A 19,929-nucleotide genomic window follows, 5' to 3' on the forward strand; every position below is an offset into this window, starting at 1 on the left:
ATGTGCTTTGTGTCCACCTGGAGCAGAGCAGTTTGAAAAGAAGTTTTAGAACATTAATAGGAAAAAGTTCCCAAATTATGACTTGGGTCCCTTCTGGAATGCAGGTTAAAAAAAGTTGGCATGGACAACATGCAGCAAGGTCATCTGTTTGAAATCTGTTTGAAATAATAAATTCAGCAAAGTGAGGAGTACTCTGGCTTTAAATGAATATCTTTATGATACAGATGTGTTCAATAAATTTGAATATTGTTGAAAAGTTCATTTATTTCATTAAGTAGCTCATTAAGTGAAACACATTATATAGATTCACACAAACTGATGTTTTCAAGCCTTTATTTCTGTTTTATTATGAGGATTTTCTGCTTACAGCTAATAAAAATATGACATTTAAAATTTTAATATTACATCACACGAATAAAACAAAATGTTTTTATTACAGAAATGTGGGCTTTTTGAAAGGTATGTTTTATACATGCTTAAAGATTATTTTCCAAAAATTGTTTTAATCAGACAAATAATCCTCGTTGGAATAAATATTCAAATTTACTGAATAGGACTGTGAAAAAGTGTTTGCCTCCTTACGGATTTAATCTGTTTTTGGCATTTGTCGCACATAAAGTAAATGTTTCCGATATCAAAGATAACCTGAGGAAATTGAAGAGGCACTTTTTTAATGATGGTTTCGTTTATTAAGGGAAAAAAACATCTAAAACAACCTGGCCCTATGTAAAAAGTAACTCTCCTCCCTTGTGAAATCATGAATTAACTGATTTATACGTTAAAGCTTGACCTGTGTGAAAATTAATCAACAGCTAAACCATACAAGGTTTCAAGCATTTATGATCACTTGCGATGAGGTTGCATTCAAATGTTTCCTGTAGTTGGGTCGGATCGAGTCCGGTTCATATTCACACCAGGAGCGAACCGCACCAGAGTCCGTTTGGAAGCGGGCCGAGACCACCTCAAAAAGTGGGTCTCTGTCCGGTTGTTTGATCCAAACCAGGGTTCGCCTGAGTATATTCATGCCAGCACAAAACGGTCTGGACCAAGAGAAACGAACTCTGGTCCGTTTAAAGCGGACCAAACGTGGCAGGTGTGAATACACCCTTAGACTTGGCTTTGTAACCCTTTCCAGACTGACAGATTCTTGTATTTCTTTAGACCGTAGCATGATGTGTTCTGTTAACCTACTTCATGTAGTCAGACATGTTTTATACAAGTGGTTCTGTGGGTCTAGCAGGCATTACGGTTTTTGTGCTTAAAAAGCAATATGTAAGGGTGCAAATACTTTTTCTCAGCCCTGCATCATATTTCTATAGATCATTTTCCATGGTGTCATGCGTTAAATGCTTATTTCTCATACAGTATGTTTTTACAGCATGTTGGGGATTTGGGGAATGTTGTGGCTGGACCAGATGGCCGCGCTTCGTTTAGGTTAGAGGACAGTCAGCTTAAGGTAACACAGGAACAAACACTGAGATATTCTGCAATGGCTGCACATGGAGCTCATCAACCTACCTTTTGTCCTAGAGATATGGGACGTGATTGGCCGATCTCTGGTCGTGGACTCGGGGGAAGACGACTTGGGTCGAGGTGGTCAACCTCTCTCCAAGCTGACTGGAAACTCTGGTGATAGGTTCGTACTTAGAAGATCAGACTGGACGACAGAAATATGCAAAGTCATCTTAAGAATGGATTAATTCAAATGTTTAAAGAGGTGGACCAGTATAGCAGAAAGAACCTATCCTATTTTGTGTAAACTACATGAAAATCACAGCTCACGCGTTGATATAATCTTATAAAGTGTTCAATCAGCTGTCCAAAACTCTGGTCTTTAATCTTTTCTTTCACCCTTTTAATTGATACACAGTCTCAGTGATTTCTGTTTGTTTGCAGGCTGGCCTGTGGGATCATTGCCAGATCAGCGGGCCTTTTCCAGAATTCTAAAAGGATTTGTGCTTGCGATGGAGTCACACTGTGGGAGGAGAGAGACCGGCCGATTGCTGGGAAACACCGAAGCAAGATAAATCCAGAGACACCGGCGGCACACCTCTGAATCTCTCAAAAAAACACCCTGATTGGTGTCTGGACGTGGAGATCGCCGTGTGGAGATACAGAGTGGACATTTTGCTGAAAGAAGACGAGGCATTTAGGTCTCTGCAAGGCTGGAGAGATGACTTTATAAAGGTCTTGACATTTTTGTAATGAAATTGACACATTTTGCACTAACTGTGCTGCACCAAAGCAAGTGTGTGGTTAACGTTATCACTTAGGAACTTCAATTTGAGATGTTTGTAAAAGTTGGATTAGAAAAACCTCCTAAATAAGTCAGAAAGCACTTTACTGCAGACATCTTGCAGCTTGGGTATGTTAACCAATTTCCATCATCAGATAAACGTTGGTCCTTTGTCCATTTGGAAAGCTTTGTTGGAGGGTTTTGTTGAAGAAAGATGAATCGAGAACATTGACTGCATTTGGAGCGAAGCACTTTTGTGTCAACATCTGTTCAGTTTAAATCCAAAAGGTGGCTGCAGTAAGAGATTAAAAAGGTGGCAGGAGGAAGACTCCAATTCCAACCAGAGTGAAAGGGCAAAAGGGGCTAATTGAGAGAGTGAGGCCTTATGGGATTGTGTTCTCAGCTGTTTTTCTTCAGCATGAAGTTTCTTCATTGCTATTCTGCCAACCTTAGAGCCAGAAAACTGAGGTGAACTGAGTTCTTTCATATTCTCGTTTCTCTTGTCTTATGCCATTTTCTTTGATAAATGAATGTATTATGATAACCAAACTACAACCTGCTTACTGTCAGTGTATATTTCTTCTTGATTAAAAGATCAATATCAGGACGTGGTGGTGTGTGATGTGTTGGCTACGTGTGTGTGTGTAGCAAATCTCACATTGATTTTTCCAAATTGAGCATTTGTCTTGTTCTGCTGATGCCTAAATGGGCTTATTGAATGCCCTCCAAAATGTTAAATCGTTGTCTTTTTCTATTTGTGTCAGAGCTAGAGGGCCATGCAGAAGTATTTATATCTCGTAACCTTTCCATGCTTTTCTTGTAACAACTTTAATGTATCTTTATGGGATTTAGTGCATTATTGCGAAGTGAAAAAGGATACATGATTTTCAAAATGTTCTGCAAATAAAAATCTGAAAAGTGTAAGGTGTGTTTTAATTAAGGCCCCCTAAATCAGTAGTTTGTAAAGCCACCTTTTACTGTAATTCCTGCATCAAGTCTTTAAGGTTTGCCTCTACCAGCCTTGCACAATGTCCATCCTCCTTTGCAAAAATAATTCAAGTTCAGTCAAATTGGACTGATGTTTGTGATCATTTTCCAAAGATTCTGAATAGGATTACCTTTTAGGCTTTGACTGGGCCATGCTAACAGATGCTTCATTTTGAACCGTTGTATTGGAGCTGTACTGTTAGAGGTTTTCTTTCAGGGTTATCCTATATTTGGCTCCATGCATCTGCCCATTAAATGCATCCCCACAGCATAATGCTGCCTTCACCATGTGGGGATGGTGGGTCCTGGTTGACGTGTTTCCCATCACACAGAGCCTTTTGCGTGTAGCCAAAAATGTTACATTTTAATCTCGTGACCAGAGCACCTTCTTCCACATGTTTACTGTATCTTCTATTTAGCCTGTTGCAAACTGGACTTCCTGCGGCTTTCTTATTGCGGATCTTCCATAGCTTTGTGGACTGCATAATGAATGTGTTCTCTCAACACAGTATCTTACCTGAGCTGCGGATCACTGCAGCTCCCCAAGGGTTACCATAAACTACCAACAGTGCTCTGTGGGATGTTCAAATTGTAGTAGGTGTTGGGGGACAACAGCTCAACTTTGACCTGTCTGCTGTTTGCCTTGGTCTTCTTAGGATTGGTTGTTCACTAATGTTCTTTGAGGCCATCTTTATAATGAGATTAAATTACTCATCGATGGGCTTTATTTAACAATTAGGTGACTCCTGGAAGGTATTGGTTCCACTGGATTTTATTTAGACGTGTTGAAGTAGAGGAGTGAATACAAACAACCATGGGCGGTTCTAGACTGGGGCAAACAGGGGCCAGTGTTCCTGTAGAACTGGTCCTGGCCCCTGTATTGAAGACATAATACTTCTTATACATGCTGGCACAGAAAACTGTGACTGATTGGTCCCTTGGACCATTTAATTTTTTACCTTTACAGTTTTACTTTAACAATGAATGAAAAATTCAGGTGTTGTCCCCCCATGAAAAAACACTGGCCCCTCTGGTAAATTTGGTCTTGTTTTAATAAAAACGTTTTTATTGCAGTGTGGTTTTACTTACACCTTTTACGAAATACAGGGGTTGGACAATGAAACTGAAACACCTGTCATTTTAGTGTGGGAGGTTTCATGGCTAAATTGGACCAGCCTGGTAGCCAGTCTTCATTGATTGCACATTGCACCAGTAAGAGCAGAGTGTGAAGGTTCAATTAGCAGGGTAAGAGCACAGTTTTGCTCAAAATATTGAAATGCACACAACATTATGGGTGACATACCAGAGTTCAAAAGAGAACAAATTGTTGGTGCACGTCTTGCTGGCGCATCTGTGACCAAGACCGCAAGTCTTTGTGATGTATCAAGAGCCACGGTATCCAGGGTAATGTCAGCATACCACCAAGAAGGACAAACCACATCCAACAGGATTAACTGTGGACGCAAGAGGAAGCTGTCTGAAAGGGATGTCCGGGTGCTAACCCTGATTGTATCCAAAAAACATAAAACCACGGCTGCCCAAATCACGGCAGAATTAAATGTGCACCTCAACTCTCCTGTTTCCACCAGAACTGTCCGTCGGGAGCTCCACGGGGTCAATATACACGGCCGGGCTGCTATAGCCAAACCTTTGGTCACTCATGCCAATGCCAAACGTCGGTTTCAATGGTGCAAGGAGCACATATCTTGGGCTGTGGACAATGTGAAACATGTATTGTTCTCTGATGAGTCCACCTTTACTGTTTTCCCCACATCCGGGAGAGTTACGGTGTGGAGAAGCCCCAAAGAAGCGTACCACCCAGACTGTTGCATGCCCAGAGTGAAGCATGGGGTTGGATCAGTGATGGTTTGGGCAGCCATAACATGGCATTCCCTTGGCCCAATACTTGTGCTAGATGGGCGCGTCACTGCCAAGGACTACCGAACCATTCTTGAGGACCATGTGCATCCAATGGTTCAAACATTGTATCCTGAAGGCGGTGCCGTGTATCAGGCTGACAATGCACCAATACACACAGCAAGACTGGTGAAAGATTGGTTTGATGAACATGAAAGTGAAGTTGAACATCTCCCATGGCCTGCACAGTCACCAGATCTAAATATTATTGAGCCACTTTGGGGTGTTTTGGAGGAGCGAGTCAGGAAACGTTTTCCTCCACCAGTATCACGTAGTGACCTGACCACTATCCTGCAAGAAGAATGGCTTAAAATCCCTCTGACCACTGTGCAGGACTTGTATATGTCATTCCCAAGACGAATTGACGCTGTATTGGCCGCAAAAGGAGGCCCTACACCATTCTAATAAATTATTGTGGTCTAAAACCAGGTGTTTCAGTTTCATTGTCCAACCCCTGTACATGCTCCTGAGTCTGAAATTGAATTACTGATTGAAATAGGCATGTTCAAAATAACAGCAATGTGGAGTTCAACTATTGAGGTCATTCATTCTGTGAAGAAATAGTTGCCAATCAGGTGGCCCTTATTTAAGGATGATGTCGGCACATGTTGCACATGCATGACTCTCTGAAAACCTGAAAAGAATGAGTTGTTCCAGGCATTGTTCAAAAAATGGTCTAAAACCAGGTGTTTCAGTTTCATTGTCCAACCCCTGTACATTTTACAAAGAAAAGTGTACACAAATTATCTTGTATCTGTCATATGTTGAGGTTTTTGTTGGGGACCAAAGTGCAGATGCAGGTGAGGAGTCGGCATGGCGAGGCAGAACGATGATTTATTTAAATCAAAACAAAGACTAAACTCACAGGTAGGCAGGCAGGATGAAAACAGAGAGTTTAGGAGTCCAGGTCTAACAGAGCACAAGAAACGAAGGGAACTTGGCTCAGGCAAGGTGACGCAACAAACCAGCCTTGAACACAAGAACCAAACTAACTAATATACAGAACGAGAACAAAGGCGGGTAATCAAGAAACAGGGAACAGGTGTGGCAAGGAGTCAGAAGGGACAGGTGGAAACAATAAACGATAAAGAGAAACATAGACCTAAGCAGAACAATAGACTAAGATAAAATAACCAAAACATAAGAAATCTAGAATAACCAAGAGGTAAAGGAAACAGAGGAACTGGAAGGAACAGAAGAATAACAAGAACCTAAGGCCTAAGCAAAAGGACACCATAAAGAAACCCTGACTACAAAAGTAAACACTGATAGAACAAACTGAGAATGAAGCAGAGGAAATGAGGACTAGAATAAAAGTAAACAGTAACTAAAGCTAACCTATAAAAGGAGGAACAGGGGAATAAAGATAAATTAGAGGAAACAGAGCTAAGAGGGACAATGAATGTAAAGGGGACAAAAACTGAGTAATTAACAACTAAAAGAGGAAAACTAATGACGAGAGGAGAACACACTGGGAGGCAAAAGGAAACCAGAACTGTCAGAACACAGAAAGCAATAAACATGAATACAAACCCTCAAACAAGAAACATCTAGCAAAACAAAACACAAAACCACAAAGTCCAAAATGTCACATCCTGACAGTATCTCATCCTGACAGTTGATTATTAGATAAAAGTCTCATGGTCTTTCCCACTTGTAGCTCTCCTGTGAGCCCAGAACAACGGCTGGGAGCCATCCTCTCCCACTGCAGTAGCTGTAATTAACTAAGCATGCTTCCAGGAGCTCAGTGTGTGTTCTTGGGTTGTTTCATGAGGATTCAGCATCCTCCGGGTGCAGCAGCCCTCCCCCCTCTGCAGCCTCTCCAGCAGTATGCCCGACTTCCAAACGGAAGCAGGCGCTACCATTTTGAAACACAGCACCGCTAAGGTAAGATGGTAGCTTCAGCTAAATAGCGTTTTCTGGTATATTATTTCCATCCAAACCCCACAGGAGGCAACCAAACCCGGTTCGGGTTAAAGAAGAAGTGTTTTTTTTTGTTTTTTTTTATCGCATATGGCGGTTTAGGAACAGACTTGTTCCGGCCGTGTTGTCGCTCAGGAAGCTCTCCGTGCTGCACTGCATGCGCTCCCGTGCGGAAAAATGCGATTGTTGTCCACTGCGTTGATCTCCTAGACAGATGTTTTCACCCTATCAAATATTAGACATTTATCTAGGCTCCCGTGTTGTCTGAGGTGAGCTAAATGTGCGGAAAACGTGTTGTTTGCGTAGAGATGTTTTTTTTTTTTTTAACGCTGGTTTAGCTTTAGACAAACCCACCAGCATCCCTGCTGCTCTCCATTCACAGCAGACCTGGACGAGGCGTCCAGCCAACACACTCAACATGCGTCTTTTCCAGGTCATTTGTTGGGGTTTTTTTTTTTGTTGCGCTGAATAATGACGGCAGCAGTAAAAATGTGTTCACTCAGCGTCGTGCTGCGTCATCAGTAACCAGGTTTCCTCAGTTATTTCACAATGAAAGTCAGTGTTATTGCAGCAGCCATACAGTATATATACACACACGCACGCTCAGAGAAGGAAAATGCTCTTTTATGTAGAGGAGGATGTGTATTTCTTTGTCAGTAACAGCTTACAAAATGTGCTTCTCTGGTTTCATGGTCCGCTTTGCCCTTTGGTTTACAGCCAACCATAAAAGTTGTTTGGAGAGAGAAGAAAATGTGCCTCTTAAACATGTAAAGAATCTGTTTTTGGTAGACATTCGGGATTTGTACATTAAAGGCAACACTTTAAGCGTAATCACAGCTTGGTGTAATAAATGTGGTTATTACAGTGAATCCAACCAGACTTAATAAACAGTGTGCCCCTTGAACTCCTGCTGCTTGTTTGACTGTCTGTCAGTAGATGAGTGTGACTCATAGCTGTGGGGGTGATCATGGTGAGGAGGCCTTTTTATATTAAATCTGGAGGGTCTGATCTCTGCTAAATCTCCCCTGCTTTGTCTATGTAATCTTTATCTGTGGGACTTTTCAAATGCAAATATGTGGCTTATGTGCTCTTTTTAAAAATTTGCATATTAATCTTGCTCTCATTTGGTTTTCCTAAAATGTAGACTGTTATACTCTGATTTATACTATGTTGCTAGTTTTTTTTTTTTAAGTGAAGTTAAACAGTTAGGATTTGCTAAGTTTGAATTGTTTCTTATTATGCCAATAAAAGTTTTATTCAGATCTTTTAGTTCAGTTAAATGCAATGCAGCATTTCCTTCTCCTAGCTAGACTTAGAGTCCAGGTGCTCTACTTTCAATATTTTTCCTCTCTCCCTGGAGTGGGCAACTCATTTTGAAACACTGGGTCATTGACCGAACTAAATTGCCATTAAGAGATGTTTTAAATATATATTTGTATGTTAATGGCAGCTGTAATCCACAAACAGAGTAGCTGTACCTTTAATTTCAGAAAATAAATACTAGAGAATAAAGTATAAAGATTTCCCAACCATCTCTGTGATTTCAGTATCTTAGACACTATCATTGGTGTCAGGTGAGGACATTTACTGCAGTGAGACTCTAGATAGACTGAATATTGTATTGGCATGCAAAGTGTGCATTCAAGACAGTCCGATGTAACAACCAAAAAAGTACTCTGGAATATTGTCACATAAAGGAGACCGTAGTCTTCTTCAAAATAAAAGCCGTTTTTTTTTTCTTCTTGTTTTCCAATATTCTTTACCTTTTTAAAGTTTAATGGAAACAGAGTGAAGACAAAACAAAACAGATTTAGGAAAACCTCATAAAAACTGCTCACCTGTTGGGGTTTCTAACAAAGAAGTACTCTGGGTAAATTCGTCCCTTGAAAAATTCTTACCCTTATTTCGTAATTGTGTTTCGGTCCTCACCTGCTTCCATTGTTCCTATAAACGAACCATTTCATACCCATTTCCCTAAACCACTGTGTAGCGGTTTATTTCACTTGGTTGTTAGATATTTGTGATAAATTACAGAGAAAAATAATCATAAAATGCTCAAATCTTGCGTATTATTTCATGTAATTGTAGAGATTTTAGATAACACTTTTGGTCCAGTCTATTCTTTTGAATTACGTCAGTATAAACTCTGATCAAAACATAACTCTTAGCAACATCCTGCTGGTAGGCTTTATTTTTATTGTTCTTATTATTATTATAGTTATTATTATTATAGACCCATTTCCTTACAATAGACTATTAGTAGGTTATAGAAAATGATGCACTGTTGGTACAATATCTGTTTGGTCCCTGAAAAAGCCTGGTACAAAACAACCAACCTGGTTTCTAATAATCTCCAGATTTCCAGTCCAGTTGTATACACCACAAACTGAGATTGTACAAATCCTAACTTTCAAAGGTTTTCCTAAACATCTCAGATTTTGTCTCCAAAAGCACTGTCATCACATACAAACAGTGCTTGTGCAGAAGGTGCTAATGCTGCAGAAAATGTACATAAATAAATATATTAATGTGCATGGGTGCAAAAATGTTGCTTGTTTTAGTAGCTGCTACATTTGTTGGACCTAACTGTTACCATGCAGTTTGTTCCAGTTTTTTATTTCTTACATCAGTAGGGCACATCATCCCTCTGTTTCTCTGCAGCGCCATGGACAAGAGCCACACAGTGAAGCTCTTTGTAGGAAACCTGGCTTTGGACACCACCCAGGAAGAGCTGTCAGCCATTTTTGAACCTTACGGCCAGGTTGTCAGCTGCAGCGTGCTGCGACAGTTCGCCTTTGTTCATCTGCAGGGCGAGGGGGCTGCAGATCGAGCCATTCGGGAGCTCAATGGGAGAGAGTTTCGGGGACGGAATCTGGTGGTGGAGGAGTCGAGGGGGAGGCCGTTGCACTCCACGAAGGTGTTTGTTGGTAACCTGAGTGGGATGTGTACCACGGAGGACCTCAAGCAATTGTTCCAGACATTTGGGAAAGTTCTTGAGTGTGACAAAGTCAAAGGTGAGCAAAATACCTTATAGATCTTCAGATTTGTTTTTTACCATTAATTTGTTGTGCTGATTTACCTCGATTGATTGTACTTTGGATTGAGATTTTGATTTCTTTAAGAAGATGCCTTTTAATGTATCTTTTCCCATTTTTCCTTAATGCTGTTTATGAATGTGAACGGTCTAGTCTTCCTTACGCTGGACAATGGACCTGAGCTGTTTAATGTGTTCGTCCATTTCATTACTTAGGAGGTAATGGTTACAAGCAGTACACACTAGAGCAGGATTGGCCATGTTTTAGGTGTGTCTCTGCTGCAGCATAAATACATTATTGGCTGAATGACTTCCTCAGTATGTCATCAAGTTCTGTAGAGACCCGGTAATAAACTATTTGATTGAAATGTGTTCAACCAGGGGGACATCTAAAACAGGTTGGACCCTGAAAACTGGAGTTGGCCACCCTGCTCAAGAGGGTTTGTTGAGGTGATCGCCATAGTACCACACCCTGGAGCTTCTAACATGTCATTTTGAAGCAACATACCATTAAAACACCTTGAGAGACTTTGAAGGGAATGCTGTATTTAGTTCTTAGTATGTGGTTGCTTGCTGTACCGAGGAAATAAACCTTCTCCTGGTAACTAAACAAGCCAATCTACCATTTTATGGGAGAATACCGTATTTGTTGTTGAATCTTTGAAGTCCCCAAGAATTTCTAAGAAGTCTTGGTAGTTTAGCATCAACATATAAATAGAGTTGGTATTCTATTATTTTTATTTTAAGGGCTATTAACAGTTTTTGGAAGAGAATTCCTCTTTTGAACATCAAGGCATATAAGCATACTAGATTTTTTTTTAAATATCACATTTTCTTTAAACTAGTAAGTAATTACCTAAGGTTTTGGAGAGATTTTGGTATTCTAATGTTTTTTGTAGGTGCAGAATTATTGGATGTGTCAAAAATATTCTTGTTCTGAAGACCAGATGTTTTTTCAGCCCTATTAATCATTTTTTTGAAGAGACAACATTGTTTTTGCCATTTTAATATAATCTCAAACATCATTGCGGTGCCTAATTCTAGTTGTTTTCTGCAGGCTACGCCTTCGTTCACATGGAAAATAAGGAAGATGCTCTTCAGGCCATCGAGGCTTTGCATGGTACTTCGTTTAAGGGCCGGCCCCTATCTGTAGAGCTATCAAAGGTCCAGCCCAGCAAGCAGACACCCACTGGGAAAATCCCATGTGTTAACTGTGGGAAGCAGGGCCACTATGCTGGAGAATGTCCTGTGGGGAAGCCGTCTTTAGAGCAGTACCAGAGTCAGGCAGCAGTCTTAGCTGCTGCTGCTGCTGCAGCTGCCGGCCTGCCTCTACAAGTCCAACAGAGCGTCCACAATTCAGTGTACAACACCTCGACCTTCGACCCCACGTATGCAGCTCTCACAGGAATCACCACTGGCACACGTACTGATGGAAACCCGGTGAATCCAGCTGTCTATGGCGCTCTTGCCAGCCAGGTATATGGTGCTAATGTTGCCAATCAACTCTATGGGACTGTGGCAAGCCAGGCAGCTCTTACATCAGGCGCCACACAGATGTACAGCTCAATGGCGCCCAATATCTATGGCCAGATGGCTGCATCTGCGGCGGCTGCTGCTTACACAACTCCAGTTTACACCCCAACTGTATCCAACCATCCTGTGTACCTAACAGCTGCTCCTGGAATAGAGATGCCTGCAGGAGCAGCTACAGTAAACACTGCTTACTCTGTAGCTCCTGCAATTTATGGAACTGCCACACCAGCCTACGCTCACATCAGCGCCATGGGAGCAGCGGATCCAGCTACAGCCCTGTTTGAGGCCGCCAGGCAGGCACATTACTTTGTCCAGGGCCAGCAAGTTATGGCTGACCAGCAGACAGCTGCTGTGGCAGCAGCTGTGGCCAAGTCTGGTGAGAGAGACCGTAGTCCTTTACGCAGGTCAGCACCTCTTCTGCCAGACCCTGTGATGAAGCCGTTTATATACCATAGGGCCAAACCGCGCAGACCCTTGCTCCCAACACCAGCTGGCCGTGCAGCAGAAGAGGCAGTAGAGGCAGCAGAAGACCCCATGGCCAGGTGGGACATGACTAATGATGTTTTAACATCAGCCTTCAGTGTTTGCTGCAATACGTATATCCTTTTCTCCTTAATGTAACCCATCCCTCTTGATTTTCTCCCTTCTTCCTCTGTGCTAGGTACTACGCCGAGTACTACCAGCAGTTGCAGCAATACTCGCAGTTCCAGTATGCTTACCCATCAAGCACAATGGCAGCTATTGCTGGCATGCAGGGAGTCACAGGAGTCCCCACGATGTCTGCCCAGCCAGTCGCTACACTGGAGGCCCTCAGGCCAGTGGTCCCCACTGCTGCTGCAGTGGCAGCTGCCATGGCTGCGCCCAGGGTGTATGAGCCGCCGTTGCCGCCGCCTACGCGCAAGGAGGCCATCCTCCACCGCCCCGAACTCTCCCTTCACACGCCTGAGCCCCCCTTCCGATAGTTGCACTCAACTGTCTGCCCCTTGCCCCTTTCCCTCTTTGCCCTGATCCCTCACCCCTACATACCTTTTTCACTCAAACTTGACCACCTCTGTATGTATGTATGTGTTTTGTGTGCTTGGGGGACTGGCTGTGGGATTTGAAACTGAAGGCTGGTGGGCTTATTAACTTGCTTTAAGAGGGGACTGATCAGCTAACCTTGGTCCAGTTTGGATAACCACAGTGCAGCTTTGAAGACAGGCTTGTATCTATTTTTATGGGCATTGTATGTGCTTCTTTGTTTTACCTTTTTTATTGTGCCAGTCTCACACTTGTGCCAGTATTAGACTGACAGGGTCAGTCCTTTCTTTTGCCTTTATTTCTGCAACCCGGTTATGATTTTCTAGGGCCAAATCTCCAGTAAATTACATCAGCCATTCTACTTAGGTCTAGATGATCAGGTAGGGCAGCTAATTTGAAACCTTTTTTGCCTTATGTTGATGAATTTAGATTTATAATGTTCTCAGATGGCAAGTCAGACTAACACATGTTGTGTACCGGCTGCATTGTACTGTGTCCAACAGAACCAAGGTTAATGTATTTTGGGGAGATCGTTTGTTCTGGATGCGATGTGGATGTGTGATTGTGTGAGATGTGCAAGCTCCTGACTTTGCAGCGCACAAACGCAGCAGCAGCTAAGACTGCGCTTTGCAGAGAAAATACGCAAAGCACACATATAGGTACTGTAATGTTTGTTCGTATCTATCCTCGACCCTCCTCTAAATCTCATTCTCACCTTTAGACTAAGACACTTAAAGACACTGCTTCACCTCGTCCTCTTCCTAACTACAGCTGCCTACCTCTTACTGTAAAATTCAGTGTAGATTGTATTCTGTTCTGTACTTCTCCACACATTTCACCCTATCAGCAGTTGCAGCTCCATATAAAGCTACAGCAGTACAGAGTCTGCATAGCTAGATTTCAGTTCCTCTTTTTTTAATATATAGTATTTGGTCCTCTTCCATGTTCACAAGCCTTTTAAAACACAGAAAGTGTAAGTAATCTGTTTCCATCATTATAGTTTACATGTGATATAAGTTGGCCTATAGGGTGAAATGAGTTTTAAATGGGAGAAACAGTGTGTAACTACTGAATGAGTTTACAGAGGATCTTTGAATTGCATCCTTTTAGAAACCATGATCATATGTGACAAGGTCAGTTATGTGCCTAAAGCCTTTATTGAAGTGCATTAAGTGGAGGGACCTCCTATTTTTAAGTGCTTTTTAAATAATTTCAAGTAAACTAACAGGAGCCTGAGAGCTCAGAATCCAGAGGGCTACAAGTAGGTCTGTTTATTGCAAACGGTTTTAGAAAAGCCACAAAATGAGCCTCAGAGGCTCGTTTTAAGCAGAAACAGCAGTGATAGCACCAATGAAGTGAGAGATGGAGCAGTGTCTTCCAGTGGCCCCAAACTGTCCACCATTTCTTCATCAAATACTAGATCTACTTTAGATTCTTATATCCAAATTATATTGAAGTGGATTTTAGTTTACTTGTTGAATCTTCTACAGTTTCTCAAAAAAGCATTTCTACCCCATGAAGTTTTGTCACTTGAAAGTACTTTATTGAAATTTGTCTGATTAACCAACACAAATATGCACATAGTTGTGAAGTAGAAGGAAAATAATACGTGGTTTTTAAAATATATTTATGAATAACACCTTGAAAAGTGTATTTAGCACCACATTTTGCTGCAATTCCACAACTTGAGACTGAAACATTTGCCCATTATTCTTTTCAAAATGACTTGAGCTCAGATAGATTGGATGGAGAGCATCTGTGAACATCAACATTCACATCTAGCTACATATTCTCAATTCAATGTAGGTCTGGACTTTGGCTGGGTCTGCTTAAGACATGAATATGCTTGGGTCTCTTTTGCAGCCTCTACCATGTTTTCTTCCAGCATCACCCTGTATTTAGCTCGTATCACGTTTCCTGTCTCAACTGAAGAAAAACATTCCCATAGCATAATGCTGCCACTATCATGTTTCACTATAAGAATGGTGTGTTCAGGTACTGGTTAGTTTTCTCCCATGCATAGCAGTTTGCATATAGGCCAATATGTAAAGTTTTGGCCTCATAGGAGCGGTACACCTTCTTCCACATGATTGCTGTGTTCCTTGCACAGGTTTTTGCAAACTGCAAACAGAACTTCTTATGGCTTTCTTTTTGACCCTGTTCAGATTTGTGTAGTGCACAACTAACAGTTATTTTATCGACAGATTCTCCAACCTGAGCTCTGGCTCTCTGCAGTTCCTCCAGAGGCACCATGGGCCTCTTGGCTGCTTCTGGTAGATTGTCGTGTGTTTGTGGGTTTCCAGGTGTTTCCTGAGAGGCTTTATATATAAAATTACACGTTTCCTAACTGGTTGACTTCTGAAGGGAACTGGATTTTACTAAGGGGTTATTAAAGTAAACATGGTTTCATTTAAATGCACTGTACTACACTGTTCAAATTTTTGTCTGTATGATAATGTAAGAACCACACATCCTTCTCCTACTTCACCTTTATGCTCTACTTTGTGTTGATCAATCACAAAATCCTATTAAAAGACATTGAAGTTAGTGGTTGAGCTGTGACAAAGTTCTAGGGGTATGAATAGCTTTGCATTGCACTGTGGAGAGGGTTTACCATATTGTTGTTATTGGGATAATAACTTTAAAAAAATCTGGAATTACATGTCTTGATACCTTTTACATTGATGCCAAAGTCCTGAGTGGCAACGTGCATCCATTTACAATCAGTACATTTTTTTAGCAGCTACAATTTGGCAGCAGACCAATGCACAAACAGAACAGACCTTCTGAAATCACCTTACTGCCTCATCGTTTCCCGTTTCCCCTCTCCTCCTGTGGTTTTTAGTGGTTATTAGTGACTTTTGCATCTCAGAGTGTAATCTTTCCGTGTCGTATATACAAAACATATACCAGTTGCATCCTTTGTAGAATAATGTGGTTTGCAAAATGTTTTGTTTGCCATGTGTTTTTTAGAAAAGTATTTTAATTTAGCCTTTTTATAGGACAGTGGAAAAAAATCAGCATGCCTTTTATTGGAAAAAATGTATACTTTAAACATTATAATGATAATAAAGAATGTTTGGCTGACTACTGTGGTAAAAGAAAGCAAAGGGTTTGGACATTTCGCCTTCTTCTTGTTTATGTTCCTCTTTACTATCTGTCTCCTCTTGTGTAAAATAACCACCAGACCCATTTGACTGGGGATCCAGGGGGAGGCAGGTGTAGATGCTGGCCCAGCTTTGCTGACTTTGCTCAGGGTAAGTCTGGGTAGGAGCTCCTTCCTCTCTCCAGCCTCTCAACAAAGAATGTATGCAAAATTCAGTGCTGAGAGCAGCGCTTAAAATTGATTTTCATGAACAAGATTACACTGTACACTCTGAAACTGCAGTGAGGGCTGGGGAGAGGCTCACAGATAGAATGGCGTGGGTGCATTTTGATCTGTGGAGCAGTCCCGTTCTTTGGGTTTGATGGGTGTGCGTCTGGTCCAAGTCTGGTCTCTTTCCCTGCTGCACCAAATTCTCCCTTTTCCGTGTGTCTCTGTGTTCAGTATACTTTGAAACCTGCATGTGTGATCATTTGTAACTCTACCGCAAGAAGAAAAAAAAAAAAGCCCAGCTCGACAGTCCAGCTCTGAACTAACTATCTCAACTGAATTAGGTCACCGTGCTACCTGGAACACCCTGTGTGCAGCCTCACGTGAGCCATGGGGACGACTTTTAGCGCGACGCCACCGCAGTGGAAACTTGTTGTCTCTCTTTCTCTTCACCACCAAGGTAAATCGACTAAGTACAACCGAAAGAAATCATGACAGCACTGACCTCTCTCCTACCTAATTGCCCTCCCTCCCCTCACTTTCCTTTGACTGTGGCTTGATACAGCACCCACCCCCTTCCTTCCCTTCGCCATTACCACCTCCCCCTCTCTCTCCCAAGTCCGTAATCTCTCTTCTACTGCATCGGCAGTGTTTGTACCTGTAGCCTGGGTCTTCTCCTCACTGGGAGTGATGGGCCGGCTGGGGTGGGGCAGGGTTAAGAGCCCTCCATAGGACTGACCCTGTTCTGCATCAGCATATGAGGTGCCCTTTGTTCGGGTGGTGTGTGAGCTGGTGAAAAATAGGTGCGATGTGTTAGTGTGTGCTTGTGTGTGTGTGTTTAAAAAAAAAACATACTTTCTGGGCATCATTTCATTGGTCAATGAGGCTTGGCGTAAGTGGACACACCCAGAACCCATCCCCTTGCCAGCTAATCAACTCCTGTCCACCGCCGTATTCGCCGCCCTCAACCCTCTTCACTCTTCCTCCCTTCTCCTTCTTTAACCCCCCACCCTGCTCTCCCTCTTTGCGCATCTCCTCACCTCTCCGCCGTCCACGCACACAGCGCTTCCACCCCCCCTCCCCCACCCCCCTCCCCCGTCGGCACCGCCGCCACCTTGGATCTGGGTTTCATCGCTCTGGCTTGGACTCAACTTCCCAGAACCACCTACCTGACCCAAAACACATACATCCCCCCATCAACCTTTGTTATCATAGACACCCAGGCGTGCCAAAAGGAGTATGTATTTGTGGCGTCCCGCCTTTTGGACTTTGTCCTGTGACAGAGAGAGACTTGAGGAATTGCTTTGCTACAACTGTTGAATGTTGGTTGTGCACAACATGGCTATGGTAGGGATGTAAAGGCAACATATAATGTCGGGCAACCTAAAACTAAAGGGTGACAGTTAACTTCCCAGAAACGTCCTATAAGAAAGGCCCACAGGCCAGTCTTACCTGTAGATTCTCATCAATCTCAGGGTTCTTATAGGACTTTTCTGCTACCACTTCTTAGTAGCCTGTATGTGTTCTGACATGTTAGTATTTGAATTAGAGACTCTAATCTTTGGGGACAGTTTCATTTAAGTTGTTTAGCATTGGCTTTGAGAGCTGCAGGATGGGAGTGATGCCCTCTTTATGCCTAACAAGCAAAAAGACAGGACCAAGGATTTGATGAGAAGCAAATAGATGGGTTGATTATAAGGTGAGTTGGTGGTCTAGTTCCGAAGGTATAGAACAACAATAAAAGGGTTAAACATTTGTTTTCTTACCCTTAAGACATCGTACTCAAGCCAGTTTTTTTTATAAGCAACCTCCTGTAGAGTAGGAGAACCCCCACACAGAAACTCCATATTTTTTCTTCACTCTCCCAACTTCCCCACTAAAGGCTTCTGGTGCTTGTGAGTCTGGGGCTTCAACCATGCTTCAGTAATTGCAGTCAAGCATCTCTTAAAAAAAAGAGAACAAAAAAATACCCTGCTCTTAAATCAGTCGCACTGCATCGCCAGCCAAAGCTCACTGCTGCCCCCTCCCCTCCGCACCAACCTACTCTCATGCCCCAACCTTTCTGTCCACCTCTTTGTCTGTTGTTGTTTTAGCAGAGCAACTTGCATGTGCAGATTATGCACGTGTCAGTTCATTGTTTTGATGGCATCCTGAAGGTTATGTCTGTCTTTCTACAGATGATAATATCTGAAAGATACAGCTAAGTGCAAACTGGTAGTAAGCTAACCCTATGAAGGGCCAAAAGTGTCACAATCCAGTAAATATTATGTGATTAAGGAAAAAGTAATTAAATGTGTTTAATGTATTTTTTAAATGTTTAAATAATTGAATGTAAAACTCATTGATTCAAATTTAAAGTCAGTATATGTTCAAATCAGACTGATTTAACTTAGTAGACCTTTCATCGCTCCAGTGGCATCTGATTGGTTAATCTGCGAAAGAGGTCCTTCCTCAGATCAGTCACCTTTAACTAGAGCAATGTTAGCCCCAGCCATTGACCATTTATAAAACATAATCATGATGAGCTGCAGAACAGAACTATAAAATGATAATAGGGACACATATACATAAAGAAAATTGCTATATTAAAGATTTTAAACAGGAAATACTGAAATAAGTGCTTAACTTTTCCAAACACTTTTGTCCCTCCATGAAACCCCAACTGCTATCAGACATTTTGCATTTTTTTCTTAATGTGACTTTCCTAGCACAAATTTGAATGGGACAGGACTGATGTATATAACAGCAGGGTCAAACCTCAGACAAGCGGGTCAACCTGACCAACACCTGCAGGAAGCAGTGTAGTTTTTACACAATATAGCTGCAAGTATTATTTACATCTGGATGTAGCTCAATGAACAATTAACAGCAGATGACTGAAAAGCCTAGGGAGTTTTACACAAGCTGTTTTATGATGAAAACGAAATATGTTTACATCGGTCAGATCACACATTTCAACTGTTCCCGGCCTCATGAGAGGAGCCGTAATGTAACCACTGAGCTTCTTATAGTAGGTTAATGGACCAAGCTTACTGTAGTTACACCAGATGTTTGATTAATTACAATATAAATCACTCTAGATTCCAAAGACTTAAAGGGTGACTTAGTAATTTGCCATCTCAAGAGGATAGGAATGTGGATCTGCTCATGTCAAAGCAATTAGCGTTAGCACAAAGCTGAATGTTGGGGGATTTTAATTCCCAAATGTTAGATCAGAAATTTGCATCAACATGTTTACTGTGAATGACAAATCCTGATATAGATACAAGTTATATTGTATGGTTGTGTAGTCATATATATATATATATATATATATATATTTGCCTATTAAACTGTATTTCTGAAAATGTGTTTTTTTATTTTGCATGCAAATTATAAATAAATATTTTTTTCTCATAGCAGTGCCTGGATCTGTTATTTCAACTTGTACAATTAAGGTATAGGTGAAAGATAAATAGTATAAATTTATTTCTATTTTTAACTATGTGGATGATGATGTTTGAGCTGCTGTAAGTGATACTGCAGGCCCAGACCTACATTTACAAGGGTTTAATACCAGCCTTTTTCTTAACCTTTTAGTCATGTTAAAAGTCACAAACATAAATCTATTTTTTATGACTTTTTATCTGATAGACTAACATAGCTGTCAAGTAGAATAAAAATAATACATAGTTTTCAAATGTTTTAACATATAACATAAAAACTCTTAAACAAATCCAACCAAACACCTATTTAGTAAATGGGGTTTGAGTGTATAATTTAGTCTCAGTATAAATATTAATCCAGCTGTTCTGTGTAGAGCTCAGAGGTTTGTAGAGACCATTGGTGACCAATCAGCCTCATGAAGACCAAGGAATACAGCAGATAGGTCTGGGGTAAAGAGGTGGAAAAGTTTACATTTGGGCTTTAAAACAAGTTTTGAACATTTCAGAGAAAACTGTTCAGTTTGTCATCAGAAAATAGAAA

General features: G+C 41.5%; 2 protein-coding genes and 1 long non-coding RNA gene across 6 annotated transcripts in view; all 3 read left to right on the top strand.

The window, feature by feature from the left end:
- The window catches only part of LOC124881345 (copper chaperone for superoxide dismutase-like), a 31,833-nt gene extending 28,676 nt beyond the window's left edge, over positions 1 to 3,157 (top strand). For both annotated transcript variants that reach the window (XM_047386909.1, XM_047386908.1), the window contains exons 6-8: positions 1,379 to 1,456; positions 1,533 to 1,636; positions 1,897 to 3,157. In XM_047386909.1, the coding sequence (XP_047242865.1) occupies positions 1,379 to 1,456; positions 1,533 to 1,636; positions 1,897 to 2,056 (342 nt within the window). In that variant the 3' untranslated portion in view covers positions 2,057 to 3,157. The remainder of the gene's footprint in view (positions 1 to 1,378; positions 1,457 to 1,532; positions 1,637 to 1,896) is intronic.
- Positions 3,158 to 6,362: 3,205 nt separating this feature from the next.
- Positions 6,363 to 14,475, top strand: rbm14b (RNA binding motif protein 14b). Of its 3 annotated transcripts, XM_047385544.1 has the most exons (5): positions 6,363 to 7,027; positions 9,725 to 10,077; positions 11,155 to 12,006; positions 12,086 to 12,172; positions 12,292 to 12,430. In XM_047385544.1, exons 2-4 carry the CDS (start codon positions 9,729 to 9,731, stop codon positions 12,145 to 12,147), a joined length of 1,263 nt encoding a protein of 420 aa, XP_047241500.1. In that variant the 5' UTR covers positions 6,363 to 7,027; positions 9,725 to 9,728; the 3' UTR covers positions 12,148 to 12,172; positions 12,292 to 12,430. The 3 variants fall into 3 exon arrangements, with proteins under 3 accessions (XP_047241500.1, XP_047241499.1, XP_047241501.1); XM_047385543.1 differs by having other exon boundaries at positions 11,155 to 12,172; positions 12,292 to 14,475; XM_047385545.1 differs by lacking the exons at positions 11,155 to 12,006; positions 12,086 to 12,172; positions 12,292 to 12,430 and adding an exon at positions 10,479 to 11,146.
- Positions 14,476 to 14,499: 24 nt separating this feature from the next.
- Positions 14,500 to 19,361, top strand: LOC124880445. Its single transcript, XR_007041346.1, has 2 exons — positions 14,500 to 15,907; positions 16,308 to 19,361. It is a non-coding gene; the product is annotated as an uncharacterized LOC124880445 (long non-coding RNA).
- The last annotated feature ends 568 nt before the right edge of the window (positions 19,362 to 19,929 follow it).

Source organism: Girardinichthys multiradiatus, chromosome 14 (genome assembly GCF_021462225.1).
Source record: "Girardinichthys multiradiatus isolate DD_20200921_A chromosome 14, DD_fGirMul_XY1, whole genome shotgun sequence".
NCBI lineage: Eukaryota > Metazoa > Chordata > Actinopteri > Cyprinodontiformes > Goodeidae > Girardinichthys > Girardinichthys multiradiatus.